At 42.2% G+C, this 21,797-nt stretch overlaps 1 protein-coding gene across 1 annotated transcript in view; it reads left to right on the forward strand.

The window, feature by feature from the left end:
- The first annotated feature begins 3,749 nt into the window (after positions 1-3,749).
- BCAT1 (branched chain amino acid transaminase 1) overlaps positions 3,750-21,797 on the forward strand; it is a 64,554-nt gene continuing 46,506 nt past the window's right edge. The window contains exon 1 of the mRNA XM_042890346.1: positions 3,750-3,813. Within this exon, the coding sequence (XP_042746280.1) occupies positions 3,808-3,813 (6 nt within the window). The 5' untranslated portion in view covers positions 3,750-3,807. The remainder of the gene's footprint in view (positions 3,814-21,797) is intronic.

Raw genomic sequence — 21,797 nt, forward strand, 5'->3', positions numbered from 1 at the left:
GTCTAAAATGTAAGTTTATTCAGTTCTCATTTAAATAATGTGCATGAGTGAAACCCCTTTGGCCAACTGCAAAACAAAATCTACTCATGAACCCAAAGCAAACTGGAGGAATGCTGTGCTCATCTGCCCACCAACAAAATGAGTGGGATGTACTAATTGCAGGGTTTCTGGCTGTTTCCATACATCATCTGTGTGTAGGGACCCAGGTGTCATAGCTCATGTTCACCTTGTGGATGTCTCAAACTTGTGAAAAGTCTTTGCAATGGAAGCATATAAATTACTGAATTCTCTATAGCTGTGAACAACTTATTCATTAAAACTTCTAAAGTTTAACAGCACTGTCATGCATTCACAGAATGCCTTGCATTAATGGAAAATCTAGCATAGAAATGAACAATGTCCTCAATCAATGTTTGAGGGAAGCTGTGTAGCTTCTCATTGTTTCGGTCTCATTTTTCTGATTTTTATTTCAGTTCAGGGCCATCTCAACTATAAATAAAAGTAACACTTTTTCATGGAATGTCTGAAGAATTTGATGTTTTGACTTTGCAGTAGCAAACATTGTCTGCAGCTCAGATAACATTTCTCCTTTCCCTTTATTTTCTGGAGGAACTGCAGAAGTTGTAGTAAGGAATGAAAAAAGATGTTTGGGTAAATATGCATCAAAGGGCAAACTCAGTATGACTTGTGTAAAAAGAAGTCCTGCCTAGCTAGTCCAGGAATTTCTTTAAAGGATTCCATGAGCGTGCAGACAGTAGAGGTCTCAGTGGCTGAATTTACAAAAGACTTGACAAGGATCCTTACCAAAGCCTTCTGGAAGATAAGCTCTCAGGAAAAGATGCTCTCGTGGCTACCCTCGTTGATTGGTTAAAAGATGAGAAATAGATGAGAGGATACAACTGAGAAAATGATATGGAAATGGAGGCAAATAGAGTAGAGACAACATTTGCTGATGAGATTAAATCCTTCAGGATAATAGTCTTAAAGAATTCAACAAAACAAGACTTATTTACAAAGAGATATAGAAGGACTTTCTGGAGTTGAGTACAGGTATGTCAAAATAGCAGGTAATTATGTCTGTAAATATCATGGAATCATATAATGCTTAGAGTTGCAAGGGACCTTTAAAGGTCATCTAGTCCAACTGCCCTGCAGTGAACAGGTACTGGGTCTGATCCAGCCTTGCTTGAAAGTCTCCAGGGATGCACCAACTGCATCTTTGGGCAACATGTACCAGTGCCTCACTGCTCTCACTGTAAAAGACTTCTTTCTTGCATACAAAGATATAAGTAAAGGATATAAGGATACAAAGGAAGTAAGGGTATAAAAGGATGCACATAGCTAAAAAAAAAAAAGGAAAAGAAACAAAAAAGCAAAAACTAAATTTATAGAAACATTGATGGATTATGAATGACCTTGGATGACCTTGGAATTGTTTTTAATTATTTTTGTAAAAATATCAGTTCAGCTCAGTGCTCAGGAACAGTCAGATTGGGAAACTGAGCATCATTAGGAAAATAAATAGAAAGGAAAACATGAAGAGAAAACCTGGTGACCTGCAATTTCAATTTGCATCTAGTTCATGTGCCCAACCTAAAGAATGATCAAAGCATGTAACTATTCTTATATTTAGACTAAAATGACTGGGACACTTCATCTGGAAAAAGAGATGACTAACAGTGGATTCAGGAGCAGCCTGAAAAATCACAAATGGCACAGAGGAAATGAATATTTTCAGCTTATTTTCTGTTGATAGTACTTCTCACAATATCAGAAGGGAGCAGGGAATTTCTCATGAAATTTTCCATTGGGTAGATGAAAACAAAGCAAAATGAAGTATTTTTTCCTCAAAACAGAGGCAAGCTGTGAAACTCGTTAACACTAGATATCATAGATACCAAATTTTACATGTGTTCAAAGAAAAATGGATAAACTAACAGAAGGAAAACCCATGTGCAACCATTAAGCATGAATCCATCTTTTAGGAAACTGCTATGGCACAAACATCTTGAGGCTAGAAGAGTACCAGGAAATACCCCTAGATGCCTGTTCTGTTCATGCAGCTCCTCTAGGCCTTGATCCTGTGCATCACCAGAGGCAGCATACTTGATTAAACACACTTTTGGACTGCCACAGCATTGCTGTTTCTACGTCGTGTTTGGAATCTGAAGTTAATTGATGGTGAATGGATTGAGTTGCCTCATGAGCACTGAACAGCAGTTATCACAGAATCACAGAATCGTTTGAGTTGGAAGGGAATTTCAAAGGCCATCCAGTCCAACTCCCCTGCAGTGAACAGGGACACCTGCAGCAGATCAGGCTGCTCAGAACCCCCTCCAGCCTGACCTTGAGCATCTCCAAGGGTGGAGATCCGCCACTTCTCTGGGCAACCTGTGCCAGTGCTTCACTACTCTTACAGTAAAAAACTTTTTTTGTTCAATCTAATCCAAATCTCCCCTCTTTTAGCTTGAAATCATTTCCTTTCTCTTATCCCAACAGACCCTGCTAAATAGTCTGTCCTTCTCTTTCTCACATCCTTCCCTGAGATACTGAAAGTTTTCCTGACTCCTCTCCAGGCTGCACAACCCCAGCTCTCAGCCTGTCCTCACAGGGGGAGGTGTGCCATCCCTTGGGTCATTTCTGTGGCCCTCCACTGGATGATATGCATCTGTTTGATGCTTCTTTACCGCTTCACCTTTCTGCTTTGCATCTTTAATTCCATCTTTCTTTTCTCCTAAACAGCCATCACTATTCCCATGAGCTTTTATTTTGGGTGGCATCATTTACCTGTGTTTCTTTGGAACCCAAATGATTGTAATTCTGCTGAATGGCGCTTTCTTACCTGGCTGAAAAGAAGTGGTAGACATGAGATTTACTGCTGTTTCTATAATCTGTCTCCAGTGCCACACAAGAGAGAATTCCTATGCATCACACCAGGCACAACCTGACACTTCTGACAGCAGAACTGAAACGAACAGCATTCTACAACTACTCTCAGGCAGATCAGAGGGAGAAAACGTTTATGAAAACAGTAATGGATGAAAAGACTGAACTGCAAGATCAGTAGAGATGAAAGGAAGTGCACTGTGAACATTATGCTGGGGTTTTCTCTCAAAAGCTCCCTGTGGTACAGGTGCCCTAGCAGTAGGTTGGCCTCAGCCATTCGCTGCCCTGCCTGCAGCTGCTGGCGACCTGCCTGACGGGTGCCAGAGCAGAAAGGGCAGCTCTGGTAGAGCTGTAGTGAGGCACAGGGCGGCGGGAGGAGGCCGCAAGGCACACGCTGGGACGCGTGGCGATGCTGTTTGGCTGTAACCAAGGCGGGCCCGTGGGTCCTCGCGGGGTTCCCCGCCAGTGGGAAGCGGAAGGCCGGGGGAGCTGCCGTGCGGTGCCGGCTGCGAGGTGCTCGTTGTCAGCGAGAACGGGAGGAAATGACTCAGAGCGCGAATTTCTCAATGCTTGCTGAGGGAGAGGGGACAAAACGACGGCACTGCCCGCGGCACACGCGTCCATCCAGCCGCTCAGCTGCCTGCTCTCGGTGAGCGCAGCAGGGCCGGGCCGGGCGGGGCGGCCGGGAGGTGTGCGCGCCTGAGGCGGCAGCGAGGCGGGGCGGTCGCGGCCCCTCGCCGCTCTCCAGCGCCCGCCGCCGCGCGCGCCTCCCTCCCTCCGCCCGCTGATGCAATCGGAGCCCGCGAGCGGCGGCGGCGGCCCCGGCAGCAGCAGTCCCAGCCTCGGCGGAGCCCGTGCGGGGATCGGGCGGCGCGCGGTCCGCATCGCATCGCGCGGGGAGCGGCGCCGTTCGGCAGCACCATGAAGGTAAGCGGGACCGCTTCTCCGCGATCCCTTCGTCCGTCCTGCGGGAGATACGGAGTGGCAGAGGGACTTTCCTCGGCGAACAAAGGAAGCGGTGGTTCACGTTTCTGACGCTCTGATGTTGCTTTGCGGAGGAGAATTCTGTCCCCGAGATTTATCGTTTGAGACTCGGAGGCAGGATGCGGTGTGATTCGCTTTCCATGCTGTTTCATTGCAGGCAGCGTACGTGGAAAAGAAATGAGTAAGGAGGGGGGAGGGAGAGCGTATCATTCCCTCCGGGGGATTTCTTACACTTTATTCGTACTGTGGGACTCTTAATGACTGAAAATAAGAGAACCATCAAGGGCACGATCTGCCGGCAGGCACTGTGCCTTCTTATGCCCACGAGGTCTTTATAGGTCTCGGGGCTGCCCTGCTACTAAAATAGAGCACGGGTAAAACCCGGTGACGTGTTCAGAGGTTTTGAGTAATTTCGGGGACAGCTTCAGATAACGGAAGAGCTGTTGGGAGCGAATGCTAACGTGAGAGATGAGAATCTGTGGGAACTCTTCTTTTACCAGTCATGCTTATGTTCTGCTTAGTGAGGCTGATCTGAGGATTAAATGGAAGCCTTGCTTGTCAAGGCAGAGGGCATGGAGGTGGCAGGGTGCTTCCCACACCCAAGGAACATCACAGCTCCTTTATACCCTGTGGGGCAGCTTCATGAATGAAAGTCCTAGGGTTTTGAAGAAGGTCTGTGCTGGGCTGACTGTGAACTTCACAGCTACAGCCTGCTCCCAAAGTTAGCAGGTGAGGAGAACAAGACTGGCTTATTTGCTATCCTTGGTTAGCTCTAACAGATGGAATGTGGGTACAACAGGTATGTGACTAGCAGGGATCTTCAGCTGTTTTGCTGCTGCTGACAAGCGTTACTCTCATCCCACCCGAGGGCTTGCTAGCATTTCTCTTCCCTGGGTGGGTCTGGCACTGATGCAATGCTCTAACAATGGCAGGTCTGGAGCAGGTGAGTGCTTTGGAGGAGCGTGAGAAGCCCTGATGAGTCCCAGCTGCACTTTCTGCATTTGGAGAGAGTGGTGAACCAACGGTAGCAGAAGAGTGATCTGGAACTGCTCAGGGAAAACTACCAAGTAGCTTCTCCCTGCCAGTGTGAGCAGGGCCAGAATACAAGCCTGCCAAAGAGTGAGACCTGTCATATTTTCTACCTCTTATGTTGTTGTACTTGCTGTGTGTTGAGGAAAGAGGGCTTGATCCTGGTTTCTTGGGGCATTATCCAGCACCTGACAGTAATGTTTTGGCATGCCCATGCAAAAAACAAGTAGCAAACAAGCCATAGACCTGCTTGCTTTCTCACAGCAGTGCTAACTGTGCTATGTATTTTTACTGTGGAGAATACAATACGAAGCAACAGCTGCAGCAGAAAAAGATCTGTACAGTCCATCATTCTCAAGTCGTGTAGCCTTGGGCAAGTCAGCTCTGTCTGAGCCCTTTACCCTTTATTTGCCTCATCTGTTCAGACTGCAAGCTCTTCAGGGCTATGGCTGTCAGTGTGTATTTGTAAAGCATGCATCAAAGGTGCAGAAAATTACCATTTGATTATCAGTTCTTGAAAAAGAAAAATGAAAAAACCCAACCCAGTACATTTATAAAGGTACCAGTAAACAACAGCATTGTTAAACTGCTAATCCCTTCACCTTATTTATCATTTCCTGTCTTTAGTCTCATCCATTCCTTGCTCCATTTCCACCCTTAACTCTCTTTTTCAGTCCTGCTTGAAGGAATCTTATGTATAAGAAATGAATTGTGCTGATGGTTTCTGCAGCCCTGCCTTGTCCACTTATTGCACTGATTGCTGCTGACAGGCCTAGTTCTCCTAGCACTGTGCAATCCAGTGGATGCTCTGATTTTTTCCATAGAAACTGAATGTTGAAATGTGCTAGAAAGTCACATACAAAACAGAAAATTACAAAATTAGAGGACAGCTTTAACACAGTTAAAACGAGGACCTCTACTGCTGATGATAGAATGAAGGAACTAAAGGGTTAGCTCTGTTTACAGAATTTGCACAATTTGCCTTCGTAGGCCGTGCTCCTGGGAACTGGCGTCTTCATATCACTAGAGTGACATAGTGTGCACCCTACAATGTTAGACAGTCTCATAGAACCGTAGAATGATTCAAGTTGGATGGGCCCTTAAAGACCATTCAGTTCCAACCCCCTGTCATGAGCAGGGCTGCCAACCACTAGACCAGGCTATCAGGAGACCCATCCAACCTGGCCTTTAATGCATGCAGGGAATGGACATCTGCAGCCTTTCTGGGCAACCTGTTCCAGTTCCTCACCACCCTCACATTGAAGACTTTCCCACTAACATCTAATCTAAATCTCATTTCTTTCTTAAAACCACTCCCCCTTGTCCTGTCACTGTGTGCCATTGTCAAAAGTTGGTCTCCATCTTGTTCCTAAGATCCCTGTAGGTAGTGGAAGGCTGCCACGAAGCGTCCTTAAAGCCTTCTCCAGACTGAACAAGCCCAGCTCCTTCAGCCATTCTTCACAGGATAGGTGCTCCAGCCCTCTGATCATCTTTGCGGCCTCCCCAGGACCTGCTCTAAAAGCTCCACGGCTTTCTTGTGCTGAGGGCCCCAGGCCTGAATGCAGTACTCCAGATGAGGACAGAGCAGACAGCAACAATCACCTCCCTCTCCCTGCTGGCCACCCCTCTTTTGATGCAGCCTAGGACACAGTTGGCCTTCTGTGATGCAGGTGTGCACTGCTGGCTCATGTCCAACTTTTCGACCACCAGGACCCCCAAGTCCTTCTTCTCAGGGCTGCCTGAATGAGTTTTTCTCCCAGTCTATACACATGGATGGAATTGTAGCAACCCAAGTGCAGTATCTTGCACTTGGCCTTTTTGAACCTCATTAGGTTCTCCTGGGCTCACTTCTCAAGCTTGTCGATGTCCCTTTGGATGTCATCCCTTCCTTCTTTGGTAATAAAAAAAAAAAAAAAAAAGAAATAAATTATATGTATATATTTAGTCCACATGTGAGCCACACACAGGCCACGAGCCAGCCGCATGCAAGCCATGCACCAGGCATTCAAGCCACTCCATACTGATTGTGACATCTGATAATAAATCATGGGTTCTCAACTGTCTCGATGCCTGTGATGCAGAGATTAATTGTGTGACCTTTTCCTTAAATGTCTAAATTCTGGTGATACTTGGGCATAAATCAAAGTAGTGCGTGACCATAATTTGTTAGTCACTGATACGCCTGCAATTTGATATCTCCACATTTTACATAGCGATTAAATGGATGGGTGGTCCCATTTACCTTGGAAACAATTTTATTACTTTATGACTTTGTCCATTAAAGGGGCAGGTAGCGTTACCTCGTAGAAAAGAGCACCTGTTGTAGAATGACAATTTAGCAAACATTACCGTATGCTCCTGCAAATGAAAATCCAGTGTTATGCTTATGGAAAGGCATTTAATGTTGCCCGTTGGTGTGTACTAAACAATCCAAATGAGTTAGTTTCAATTGCTTAATTCATGTTGCCTTTAATGCAATCAAGAAGTTTTACCTATCTGCTTTTTGTACATCTTGGCCCATAGTTTATTATTGTTTCCACAAATTAATGCCATAATGCCCTACAAGAGAGTTGCTCATTTACTTATCTTCCCTTGAGGACTGAAGTTTGATCCAAGTTTTATTTTGGAATATACCCCATGCATTAATGAAGTGCACCATGTGACTTCTAGTTAGGTACACAGCTCCTGCTTGTTCAGTTTCCTTGGTAGACCATTTCAAACACCGTTTGATAAAAGGGCTCACTGTAAGCACAGAAGGTAGACTGCTTTTTTCTGGCTTATGAGCTGAGGTTTAATTCCATCAGGTACTAACGTTCACTGAGATCAGGGCCACACAAACTATGTATGCTTGTTTAATTATTAAGTTATTGTTTTACACGTCATCTCTTCTGGAATAAATACTTGAATTTGTGTTATCCTTACAGAGAATTACCTTTTTTAAACTTTGATGTTGAAGGGCTGAGAGAACTGAACTTCTTCGATCAGAAGAAGAAACTTTGGGAAGACCTAACAGCTGCCTTTCAGAATGTCTAGGGAAGTAGAGAGATGGAGCTGGGCTCAGCAATGATACGTGGCAGGAAAACAAGCAACTACAGCTTAAACTGAAACAAAAGAGACTCAGGGTAGAAAATACTCTGCCCATAATGACAGTCAAGCAGTAGAATGGGTTGCCAAGAGAAACTGTGGTCTCCATCCTTGGATCTCTCAAAACCCAGCTGGCTAAAGCCCTGAGAAGGCTCATGTGAGCTCAGAGCAGAGTCAACTCTGGGAGCGTTGGACTGGAGACCTCTGCAATCAGGTCTTGCTGTGATCTTGGGCTCTGGAAGGAGTTCCTCAGTAGAAAAGCTTATCGACTAAGAGATATGTGTATTTTTTTAATCCAGTCTTAGTCTTTCACACAGTAGTTTAGGTCAGTACATGTTTCTCCAGGGCTCTACTTGCTAGCCTTTTCACAGTTTACAATGAACTCTGCACATAGATGGTCTTGAAAGTCACCAATATAGAGACATTTTTTTTCAGAAGGTCATTTCTTTAACATGTCAATACAGTAGTAATAATTTGTTCTTCTGTAATACTTCTCTTCACAAGATTACTACCTTATTTCGACCTTTTTTTCCCCTCATGGGTCTTATTAGCTTAATTACCGTTTTAGGACCTGTGGTACAGTTGGTAAGTACTCCCAGAAGTGTGCCTGCCACTGAGGCAGGGAAGAGGAATGTACCTCTCTGTTACATTGCTAACACCTTTCCTCGAATTGCTTGTGATTTTTTCTCCCATCAACTTTCAATAGCCAAGGTGGTACTTTTTCATAGAAGCAGAATAAATTCTGTTTTTGCTAGATGCTTTTTTATCGCAGTAATTCTGTAAAGAAGAATCATTATAGGAAATGGCCATAAGAAGGGAAGAAGTATAACAAAACTTCCAAGAAAGCTGGTACTGACTGTATGGGAATAGCTAAGAGATTCAAAGGTCTTCCTCTTAGGGCTGATTGATTGATTTATTGCTGCTGGCTTTTTAAATGTAACTTCTTGTTGAAATAAATTATTGACCAAATTATATGAAGCACCTAAAAGATTAAGATACCTTCTTGGATTCTTCAGAGTAAGAAATCTAAACTATTAGATCCTAAATATAATACACAAATATGCCGTATAAAATTGCATTCTTTTCAATCATAGAATCATAGAATCATAGAATCACTAAGGTTGGAAAAGACCTAAAAGATCACCCAGTCCAACCGTTCACCTATTCCCAATAGCTCCTACTAAACCATGTCCCTCAACACAACATCCAGCCTTTCCTTGAACACCCCCAGGGTCGGTGATTCCACCACCTCCCTGGGCAGTCCATTCCAGTGCCTGACCACCCTTTCTGAAAAGTAATACTTCCTCATGTCCAGCCTGAATCTCCTCTGCCGTAGCTTGAAACCATTCCCCCTGGTCCTATCACTAATGACACGAGAGAAGAGGCCGACCCCCAGCTCACTACAACCTCCCTTCAGGAAGTTATAGAGAGCAATAAGGTCTCCCCTGAGCCTCCTCTTCTCCAGGCTGAACATTCCCAGCTCCTTCAGCCTCTCCTCATATGGCCTGTGTTCCAGACTGCTCACCAGCTTTGTTGCCCTTCTTTGAACACGTTCCAGGGCCTCAATATCTTTCTTGCAGTGAGGGGCCCAAAACTGGACACAGTACTCTAGGTGCGGCCTCACTAGTGCTGAATATAGGGGAACAATCACCTCTCTGCTCCTGCTTGCAACACTGTTTCTGATGCAAGCCAGGATGCCATTGGCCTTCTTGGCCACCTGGGCACACTGTCGGCTCATGTTCAGCCGAGCATCAATCAATACCCCCAGGTCCATTTCCTCCACGCAGTCCTCCAGCCACACCGCCCCAAGCCTGTAGCGTCGCCTGGGGTTGTTGTGGCCGAAGCGCAGGACCCGGCATTTGGCCTTGTTGAAACTCATCCCATTGGCTCCAGCCCAGCTCTCCAGCCTGTCCAGATCCCTCTGTAGGGCCTCGCTACCCCCAGGCAGATCCACACTTCCAGCCAATTTGGTGTCATCTGCGAATTTACTGAGGGTGCACTCGATGCCCTCATCGAGGTCATCAATAAAGATATTGAAGAGGACTATAAAATATAGTCCTATATCTATATATTCTATTATATATTCTATATAAATATAGAATAAAATAATTCACAAGGCTTTATATAACTGCCTATCATTATACAATATATAGAAAATTGAATGAAGTTCGCTTGAAATTAGCAGCAATAGTATAATTGCTGTTGAAGTGTGCAGCTTCTCACCCTAATCTAAGCAGTAAAACAATAGCTAGCTTTAGTCAAAAGTCAGTCTTTCTGAATCCAGCCCTATGCTGTGGCATTAAACTTGGAGAACAAAACCAAAAAAAACCCCTTAAAACTGCAAAAAAGTATTGCCTGAAGCATAGTGGTGAAAGGAATACTGTGGTTGTGTAATATTGTGAGTGTAATGTGAGCCAAGTTTACTTCTTCCCTAGAATGCAGCAGTTGCCGCATAGGGCGTTACAGCACACAGTGACTGCATGGGTCTGGTTTCTGCCACAGCTGTACAGATCCATGCACACAGAAAAAAAATGATGTTGTATTCACGTGCTTATGTATTAGAGACACTTATGTGTCATTGTATAGCATTTGCTTTCTAAGCAAGGAGAAATGCTAGTTACCTATTTATATGTACGTGGGAACTAAATTGCAGACTACCGTAAACTGGATTAACCATCTTTAGAAACAGCAGCGCAGTTTGGGAAACAAGCAGAAGTAATTTTTCCATCCTAGGAAGTCTCTTGTTTTTGTAACTGTAAGGGAAGTCTGTTCCGTTGCTCAGCTGTACTGGGTTTGGTTCAACTCTTCATCTTCCTAGCTTTTTCTGAATCAGTGTTTTTTTCTAAATCTGATCCTGTGCTGTGGCCCAGTCCGTGGCCATAGCTTAGTTCTCAGCATTTCACAGGGCTCTGTTGAATACAAAGCCAACTTCTGCAGTCTGTGCCTTTTTCGTATTAACAGGTGCCTGTGCCAGTAGATGATTTGAACATTTATAGGTTGATGCTCTTCTTGAACCCAGAAACAGCTCAGTAACATCAGCGTTCATTTCTAGTTCTCCAGTGAAGTGAAAATGCTGCATTTACAATTGTTTCCTTTCAGTTCTTCTTTTAAGTGGTTCTCACACAGCCAGTGATGTTTTCCTCTTGTCAGTTGGCCAAAACACTTATTGTGAAAGATGCATGAAATTAATGTTCTGTTCTGCCATTCCTAAGTGAGTTGGATTCCAGCAGGACAAATCAGACCCCATCTGAAAGTGTTTTAAGATACCTTTTAGTTTCATAAATTCAGAAGTAATGGAGACATTCCAAGTCAAGAGCACTGATATTCATGTAGGTTGGACAAAATCCTTGGTTCCTGGAGTTGTTTTAAGTCATTTATCAATTTATAGCACGGGAAGTTGATTGTTGATACAGATGTTGAATCATAAGAGGACAAGCTTAAAAGAATTCCAATAAAAAGAATAAGTCTTCTTACCTTTGAAATATTAAGAAATGGAACTAGTACTACAGTTATTTTTTCTAATAGAAGCTTTATCACTCTTAACTTGTGATGACCATGCCCTAGTTTTGGCAAAGGGCTGGTTGCTTTGTGTTCCTAATGTGAGCTTAATGCTGACACCTCTACAAATACCTCATCTGTGACCAGACTGTTTCAAGGACACTTTTAATGTGCTGAGTGTTATTTTGTTCTTGAGTTTCTCTGGGCACAATCCAGTTTGCTCCAGGCACTGTCAAAAAATAATAAGTGATTTCAGATAAAGTACTTGCTCAGAGAGTGTTTAGAAAGGACATGTAGGGTAACCTTATTGCTAAAGCATGACAGCTAGAATTTTGGAGTGCTGTGAAGCATGATTCTTCCATATCTTTGAGTTGTTACATAGAGGAATATGCACTAAACAGGTGGAGTATCTGACTTTTCTCTAGTCGAGAAGATTTTTACTTCTTTTGAGCTGACATCATCAATGAAATCATCTTTTTGTGGCTTTTTTATGTTGTTCGTGCTGTGTTTTTCCACGTTCAAGCAGTACTGTAGTTTTGCCTTTTTTGGATTGTTATAATCTTCTATATGACAATTTACATTTGCTTAATGTGGTGGGCTAGACTTACTGCCTCTTACTGAACTCAAAGACTGTAGAACAAGAGAAGTTCCGAGCATGTTCTGAGCTGGGTGACTATCGTGCAAACACACATTCCCACTCCGCAGGTTGTTGTTTTGAGTAAGAAAGCAAACATCAGCATGGATACCGTCTTTAAGCATGTTCCCAGGACTTCTCTGCAGGTTAACTCTGTTCCTAATGCCCTTCATGCAAAGAGAAAGGCTTCAACTTTCTTCCCGTTTTGTTTTGTCCTGTTAATTGAAAATTTAGTCAGTGTTTGAACACACAGCAAAGGACTATCACAAAGATATAACCCGGGCTTTGTTAATAGCCAGGGAGAGATCTCCCATTCCTACAAACCAGTTATGCTCTGTTTAAAACCCAGCTGTGCTAGTAGAGACAGGACGTCAGCCGCCATTACCTGTGTGCTCTTACACAAGAAGCATTAGCTTCAAGTGAGGAGTGCACAGCCAAAACCACATCAATAACTCCTGCTTGTTCTTCCCTGGGAAGAGCTGCAATGGATGTGATGGGTATGTCTGCTTAAGGAAGAGGAGCTGTGGATTCAGTTCCTGGGGAGCTGTGCACGCCCTGTGCCGTCATCTGTCAGCCTCTCCAGGAATTCTCTGAAGCAACTGCCAGCACGTGTTGAGGTGTGCCAACAGGACAAGCTATGTCTAATTTTTCTACCTGTATAAGAGTTCCTTCATTTAAGCGTTCTGGCTATGAAACCACTATTCATTTGTTAGGCTGCATTTTTTATCTGGAACAAGCATAGAATGATTGCAGGCATTGTGGAGACTAGCCCACCATCAGAATTCAAGAAAAAGCACAGTATTTGGAACACCTTAAGCCAAAGTCTGCTGGATTTCTCTTTTTCAGTTTTTTGGGGGTTGTGAGGTTTAGCTTTCACTGTGCATCTCATGTACCTCAGTCCACTGCAAGCTTTGGAAGTTCAGTCCAGGGTCTTCCTGCAGCATGTGGCAGCCTTCTAGGCAGAGCAGAGATGTAGGTGTTTGCAGTTCTGCCTGCAAGCCCAAAGCAGGGACTCTGCTCAGCTATTTCAAAAGACCACTCAGGTGCCTGAGGAGGCAGATTAATAACAAATTCTCTGAGTAGATGTGTGGTTTTGAACTCATTCAGATCCTTGGTGAGATAGCTGCTGCTATGCTTTATCAACTTCATCTGCTGGACACATAACAGCTAAACAAACTGCTTGGGGAGCAAGGAATGGGCAACACTGCACCACAGGGTTAATGCAATTCAGAAATCATGCTTCTTATGCTTTTGCACTGGTGGTATTCGATACTTGGTGATGAATTAAATAGGCTGTGCAAAGTTATCAGGGCAAGATGTGATATCAAGCCATCATATGTCTGCCCTTTACAGACCAGCAACCACATGCACTGTTGCATAACATTTTATTGTGCTTAGAGTTACTCGAAAGCCAGCTGCATAAGTTACTGGTTTATTATTTCTAGTGGGAGTGTATGCTGGATTTAAAAAGTTGCTCCAAGAGTTTTGTTTGTGGTTTTTTTTTTTTTTAATTATTTCCCCAGAGCTTCTGTTTTCAGTGTGGTATTCAGCATTGCTGTGTCTTACATAAACCTTTATTCCAGTGCAAAATGGACTTAAATGGGACACGGTCTAAGCACTCAGAGAATAGCTACAAATGACCCTTACACAGGCCAGAGATTTAGGCCAGACCCTGTATTTCTTTTGATTCCTCAGTAGTTACAAGCAAGCTAAGCAAGCCTGGAAAAACAGTATTGTGACCTTAAGAACAGGATTTCATCTGCTGGATTTTTCTTTAATCATGTCAGTTCTCATATTGGAATTAATTGCTGTATCTGCTGTGTTGTTTTGTTTTTTCTTTTTTTTTCTTATTGGTTTTTTTTGGTTGCTTGTTTGTTTTTCCACCCTTACAGTCTACAGTGATTTATTTTCAAGATACAGAAGCCTTGGTTTCCCCCACTAAATTATCTGCTTCCAGTTCTGTACCCTCAGTAGCTCTTCAGACAATGAATTTGTTTGTTTCCTCTGTGAATGCATTCATCTTATTCACATTATCGTTTGGTAATTACATCAAGCCACTTGCTCTGGTAATCAGCTGCAAATCTGTGTGTGTTTTCTACCATCAGAGAACTCATAAATAAATTTTAAGCTGTATTTCATGCATCTTTAAATCAGAGCTGTACTTGACCTTTTCAGCTGTACCAGAATACAAAATATGGGCAGTACAATTTATGCTGAATCCCTGAGGAAAATAAGCAGAATACATTTCATTGTGCTTAGGCTCATCTTTGCTGGTATAACAGTGTAGTTAATATATCCCGTAGGTCTGATCAGTATTACTATTAAATCTTATGGCGCTAATTTAATACCTGGCGGTGTGGAAAGATGATGAAAGGAGAATACTAGAGAAAAGGTAATGAACACAAGTTTCTTCATGGTTAACAGCAAAGCTCTTCAAACTGTGGTAGCGAAGAGTATAAGGTAGCATTTATGCTCTTTCCTGTTGACAGTATGATGTGAAAGATCCCCTATCAATGGGAGTGGGGCCTGAACACCATAAAACCATGATGACTTTGAGGATTTTTGTTTTGTTTGAGCAGTAACCGTATCACATAGCCATAAGATGCTATCTGTTTAGAAAACAGATGCATTAATTTATGGGCCAAAAAGATCCAGCTAGCTGCTTTAATATGCTTTTCTCTATGCCATTCTAGCAAACAATGCACTCGTTAAAAACCTAATTAATGCTAGAGCAGGCAAACAAACCAACAAAAGAGGCACTTAGAGGCACTGTTCATAGGAGTTAGAGATGGAAGAGATCCATTAGGTCATCTGCCTATTCTCATAACAGGAGAACAGGGCTGTTTTCTGAAATCAGAAGAGGGTAGTGAACTGAGCAAGGGCGTGAGGAGACGGAGAGGAGGAAATGGTCCTGAAGACCGATAGCAATAGGAGGGTCATAAGAAGGAAAACCAGCAAGGATGGGATGGGATGGGCTTAGAAAACAAGGTTAAAGCAGATTGCATTTGGAGGTTATTTGCAAAGAGGATTTCTTTAGAGTGCTTACCTGTTTCTCTAAAGAAAGTAGGATTGTTATGATTGTGCAGAAGATGTGTCAGGACAGCACTAACCACGGAAAAAGGGTCACTGAACACAGATGTACAGCAGCTTTGTGTTCTGTACTGACCTGTGTTGATGGTAAGCTTTCTGTACTTTCCAAACAGGAATGATTACGCCGTACTGCATAATTTACAGCTCATTTTGTTAATTTTCTGAAGTATCTGGTAATTTTATCCTGAAGATTAATAGATTCCTACTCAGGTTCTGCTATCTAAGCTGTGAGTTAATAGACTATATTAATTTCCAAGTTAGTTTGTATTTCTGTTGAGCTCTTTTCTCTGCACTAGCCTTCTTGATAAACCAGTTTGTCCAGTGTGCATTTTTTTGGAGTTGCAGAAGTAGTTCTCCTTCACCTTGGGTAGTCTTCCTGCCTTTCAGGTAAACAGATGCAGACTTTCTTGTACAATGAACTGGGCATTACTGAGCTCATGCAAATATTAATTTAAGCACTGAGTCAAAGAACTGGCATTCTCTCCTGGACAGGTTTCTCCCTAAAGTGCTGACAGCAGTGACTCTACATTGGCAACATACTCTTGCTTTTATTTAATCTCATGACACCAAATTAATCTGCTTTTAAAATTGTGACATAACTAGTAATGTTACTAAATATGACTCTTGGGCAGATTATCCAAATATTTCCATTGTTTTCTGGTCACTGTTTATAGGTTTTTTTAGCCAATAAGTTGTGTTCAAACAATCTCCATTATTTTATTTAAACATAATAAAAACAGTGGTGCTTGTTTTGAGAGAAACACTTTTGAGTTTATTTAAGCTACTTAAAATGCTTTCTATTAAAGCAAACAAACTACTCAAGCCAGAAGATAAGCCTGCATAGTCTTTTGGAGTACTTCAATGATAATCTATTTAAATTCAACTTTAATTTATATAGTGCAGCTGTCTTGATTAAAAAAAAAAAAATAAATTCTTGTGTGTTCTAAATTCTGATACTCTCCCACTAATGCAAAATCATAAAGATCATCATTAAATTGTGTGGAAGCGTTATTCTTCTGCTCTGCTGGATGCCTCATATCCAATGTTATTACATTGTGTTACCAACATTAATGCCAGCTCAAAGAGTAGGATTGAAAGCAGCCATGGTAAGGTGATAACGCTCAGCTATCAGAAGACATCAGTGCAGATATGTCAGATAAGAGTACTCCTTTTCCATTCCTTTCCTTGGAAGTGCAGAAAGCAACGCAAACAAGAATTCTTGGTGAACTAAGTAAAAAGCTAAGCACCGAAGTTGCTCATGCTGAATTGTCTGTTTTTTTCTTTGGTTGCATTTTGGTGGGGTTTTTTTGTTTGTTTGTTTGCTTATTTTTTTGCTTTCCCATGATGCTGAACTGTGTGTATATTGAGGCATATCAATAGAGCTGCTCTGGGATTTGTGCTGTGTGTGTTGTTTAAATACATTATTGACGACTGTCAAGCCAAGAATGCTCCAACCTAAGATACCTCAAAGGTGTCAGTTTGGCTTAATAAGTGGTTAGAAATACAAGTTAAGAATTAGTCTTCTTGCTCCTTCTGTCTTGTTGATTTTGAAAAGTGTAGATTTAAAGGAAGTGAGAGGAAGCTTCTCTGTGGTAGTGTGTAGTACATGCTAACATGTAAATGACTCAGCCTGATGAACCTACTTGGTGATACTGGCTTAGTAGCACTTACCTGTACGTGCATGTTCATGTACATGCATGAGACAGAAATACACTTAAAAATATATTTATATTGTGCAACTGTCCTATGACGGCTGAGGTAAAAATGCCTGCCTGTTAGATTCTATGAATGAGCTTTCCCAAGCTCTGGAAGTCTTTAATCATGGTCATTAAGTAAATATCTTTTTAGTTGGTATTAAAAATGGTGTGATGTGACTCAGTGCTACAGTAGTATCCAGAATTTCTCTCAGACAGTGAATGGATCTTATTTTTAGAGCTATGAGCATCGTTAATGTTGTTTGTTGTTGTTTTTGTTTCTTTTTTCCCTGCAAATTCATCTTCTGTGTGTTGTGGCTGCCAAATCATGTTAGCATTTTCTGGGGGTAGATGAAAACTGTTTTAAAGACACAGAGACACACTGTATGACTGTAGCAGTACACAGAATGGGTGTCATTTCTGTGTGTTGGACTCTTTTACATCTAGAACAGAAGGAAAACTCCAATGTTTATGGCTTGGAATGCAGGGGTACCTGTCATCAGACACTTGATTTGGCTTGCCTTAGGCAGTACTATACTGTAAGATGTATATTAAATTTATTGATCTACTAGATTTCTGGAATCTGATAAGTATTTTAATTTCACTGTTCTCACTGTGTAAATCAGAGCATGAAAGATTTCTTAGACGCTTAATAACCAGAAGCAAGCAAGGGGAAAAGCAGTCAGACAGTGTTTTAGCTTGGAGAAATGTCTCAGAAAGGTCTTTATTGACAACTGTTTTTCATATGACATTTGACTGAGAAGAATTTTCTTTTCCATCTTCACTGGGGCCTGATGACTGTACAGGACATTCTTGCTTCTCAGTTTCCCTGCATGGCAGGAGATGGGGCCACCTTTGCAGAAGGAACCAGACACAACTGCAGCTGTGTATCTCTGGCTTATTTGCTTCTTTGTGTTCTTGCCCTCCATGATGAGCCAAGAACTGCCAACAAATGCGTACCTCCAGTTCCTTCCTAGGCAGCAGCATGTTCGGTTTCTGGTGTCCCTGTCCCTGGCACTCCTCTGTCCTGGATGCTGGTGCTGTTGATGAAATTCTGTCCCTGCAGAGATGTTGGAGCTGCTTGTGGTTTATCGATATTTACAGTGGTTTTTGCACAGAATTTGAGATTAAATGCTTACAATCATTTTATCAAGAAAGCTGATCTAATACTTGGAGTCTTCCATTTTGTAATTCTGGAGAAAATACCTGAGAACACTGCCAAAAACAGAATGAACAATGATGAAGATTGGCAACACATGAGCTCAGTGGGGAGGTGGAACCAAAAAGACAATGAAGGAGTTTGTGAAAGTGCAGATCTTAGATATTAGAGCTGTTTGGAAAAGCTGCCAGTAACAATTTCCTAGCTGAAAATGTGAACTCTATAGAAGTTACATGCAATATATTTATTTGCTCCTGCCTTCCACTCAGGAAAGTTTTCTGTTCCCCAGTGGTGAGTAGAGTTAGCAAACATCATAGAAAAATAAGCACAGTACTGATAAAAGAATCCTTTGAAAAAAAAAAGATAAAGTACATATTGAGGCAACTGTAATTTTTTTTTTTTTTATTTTTATTTTTTGGTGAACCAGTGCCAGTTTTTTTATTAAATGATGTGTAATACACTGCAGGCTAATTTGCAATTTGCAGCTTGAGTTGAAATCATCTTCAGTTCGTATTTCATAAGTGAGAACTAGCCTATGGGATAATGGGGTAGCTAAATCCTAAGAACAACAGTTTGACAGAATCACAGTTTGTAGATTAAGTGATCCTAAATGAGAATGTTGTCATTGGTTCTACCACTGGGTCTCAAAAGCCACCTAGTGTGAGGGTGTAGGAGGAACTTGGGCTTATGTGGTCTGGCTCTAGGAGTATTTAGGCAGTATATCCTTTCAGGTAGGGATTTGGTGACCTGACTGCATAAAAAAGTAGGTTCTCAGATTTGAAGAAGCCATGAGCAGCAGGAGGGCACCATAAAAGATGAGCATAACTAGAGACATGGAAAAATTGAAATAGTGAAGTTGATTGCAAGTCAGTATTTTGGTTACAGGGTCTCATGTCTGTAACAGCCGAGAAGCGTTGATTGGAACATCCTAATACTAAAAGATATTGGAAACTCTTATGTCTGATGGACCAAATGCAAGGAGTGAATGTTTGGGTTTGGAGACAATCTAACAGGTGAAAACTTTTAAGTATGAAAAATGCTGGTGTTACACAGGAACAACAGTCCTTTGCATGTTGGAATTAGACTAATGCCTATAATCATGGAATCATGCAATGGCTTCTGTTGGAAGGGACCACTAAGATCATCCAGTTCAACCTCCCTGCCATGGGCAGGGCTGCCATCCACCAGTTCAAGCTGCCCAGGGCCCCATCCAATCTGGCCTTGAACACCTCCAGGAATGGGACATCCACAGCTTTGCTGAGCAGCCTGTGCCAGGATTTCACCACCCTCCGAGTAAAAAATTTCTTCCCAACATTCAACCTAAATATCCCTTTTTTTTAGTTTAAAAGAACAACTACATATGCTATGAAATGTTGCTAGCTGTGTTCAGCTGTACAACTTCATGTGACACCTTAGGAACTACCTTCATCCTTGTGTAATGCCTTGATACTTTGGGCTGACACAGGTTTTAGACAGCTGAATCATTTTGAGGAGACATTGACCCAGTGGTTTAAATGTATCTTTAGGATAACATCAGTGTTGTAATGGATGCAGTTTTAAATCTACCATGCTATTAAACACAGAGGGCATATTTATGCTTGGCACATCTCTCTTGGCAATGTTGGCACTAAACCAGGGAGCAATTTTCTCTATTGTATTTAACAACATGTTTCATATTTAAAAGCCATGCATGGAGCCATTAAAATATGACTCCATCTATTAGAAAGCAATTGTGGTATGCCTTTCTACTACTGTGGGATTAACTCAACATAATCTCAGTGTGGTTAACAAAGGCAATTAGCTACTTGCTTTAAATGTAAGTTACATCTGTGAAACTGAATGACTTAATGGAGAACGGGATTGGCCCCATGGCACATGCTCAAAAAATGAGCTGTTGACTTCATTGAGTTCAGTGAGAGCTGTGAACTAAATGGCTGAGCCCCTAAAGACCATTCCCATAGGCAGTCCACACTTGAAATTCACCTACAAGCTTTAAAGATGGAAGAGAAGATGAAACAACATCCAGCTGCTGTCTCTTCTGTCAGACACTTGCTTTACGATGACTTTGTGAAGCACAGATGGGAAGAAACTGAAGAATCAGGACTGAGTACTTATTTTAATGGCGTACCATGAGTACCATGATTGCTATTGCTGGTAATTATTAGAAAATCCAATTTTATGTTCTAGATATTAGACAGATGTCACAAATGGAGCTAAGGCTGCTTGAGAAGTTTGTGCTTATCCTGCTGGCAGTTGATGTAAACACAGCCTCCATTCTGATTCACTGCAGCACAAATAAAATTCAGTTGGCTTAATTAGTCCTATCTTAGTAATAAGTACCATCTTAATAGTTTGATCTCCTTCTATGATAAGGTCACTGCTTAATGGATTAAGTGAAGGCTGTAGATGTAATCTTTCTGGATGTTAATGAGGTCTTTGATAGTGTCCATGCATCCTTCCTGACAAACTGTCCAGCTAGGAGAGCTCATGAACAAGCTCACACTATGCTGGGTGATCAGCTGGCTGAATGTCAGAGCTCAGAGGATTGTAGTGAATGGGGCTGCATCTGCTTGGTGGTGGTTCACCAAATGTTCTAGAGCCAGTCCTGTTCAGCATTTTTATCAGTGATCTGGATGCACAAATGGAGTGCATTCTCAGCAAATTGGATGATGACATGGATCTGGGAGGTGCTGTTGAATTCCTGGAGGAACAAGAGGGTATTTCTTGAAATTAATAGTTGATATTTTGCTTTATTTATTTGTGTATCTCTACAGATAGAAGTCTAGAGATCTAGAGCTTGGTTCTTACCGAAGATCATTAAATTGATCTTCGAACCATCATCGATCAAATGAACCATTGCTTCTACTTTCTTTTGAGAGATAAAATTTGATCTGAGATTTCACCATTAAAATAAGTGAATGAATGACGAAAAGAACATGACAACTAAAAAGATTTATTATTAAACCATTTAATTTCCAGAGCCATTAAATAAATAAAAAAGTAGACAACAGAGAAGGTTTATTACTTAAACATCTTTTCAGAACTATCTATGACCTCTCAGCTTACGAATCCTTAAGTGATGCTGCTGTTCCTGCTGTCTGCAGTGGGTTCTGTGCTAGGGTGGCCAGCCCATCATCTGCACGTGCCCTGTGAGAGCTGCAGGTGCAATTTGGGCAGTATGGGACTGCCCATAAGGTGACATTGGCATGGCTGCCACCAGTGTTGCTGTTGCAAGGGATGAGGTAAGGAGAGGCAGGGCTCAAGGAGCCTGCAGCTTTGGTGCTTGTGGGTGCCAGGAGGTTTCTGCTGCAGTAAGCCAGTTGTAGAACTGGGTACTGTGTAAGATGGAGGAGCACAAAATGGCACCTGAGGTCTGGCTGCTGCTTGGTGGCAGCAGGGAGTGGGCCAGAGTGTGGCACTTTATCCTCTCTGCTGCTACAGCAGGGTATGGCAGAGTTGGAGCAGTGCTAGATTGGGTGGTGGCTTCCTTATGGTGCTTCAGTGCCGCTGTCTCTGTGCCTTCTTCCTTTGCCACTGCCAGCAGGCTTTTCTCTTGCCCTCTTCTAAGGTAAGGTTTACCTCTTTTAAGGTAAGGTTTTAGCAGAAATTATGTTGGTGCATCATAAAGACATTTTTGATTTCTTTCAGCAGATCCTCCTTTAGTTAATGAGGAGAAGTCTGTAGTTGTGATTGCATGCCTCACTATAGAAGGTTGAGCGGGAAAAACAAAAAAGAAGAA

The sequence above is a fragment of the Lagopus leucura genome, unplaced genomic scaffold (genome assembly GCF_019238085.1).
Source record: "Lagopus leucura isolate 7727_CA_CO unplaced genomic scaffold, USGS_WTPT01 Super-Scaffold_100159, whole genome shotgun sequence".
In the NCBI taxonomy this organism is placed as follows: domain Eukaryota; kingdom Metazoa; phylum Chordata; class Aves; order Galliformes; family Phasianidae; genus Lagopus; species Lagopus leucura.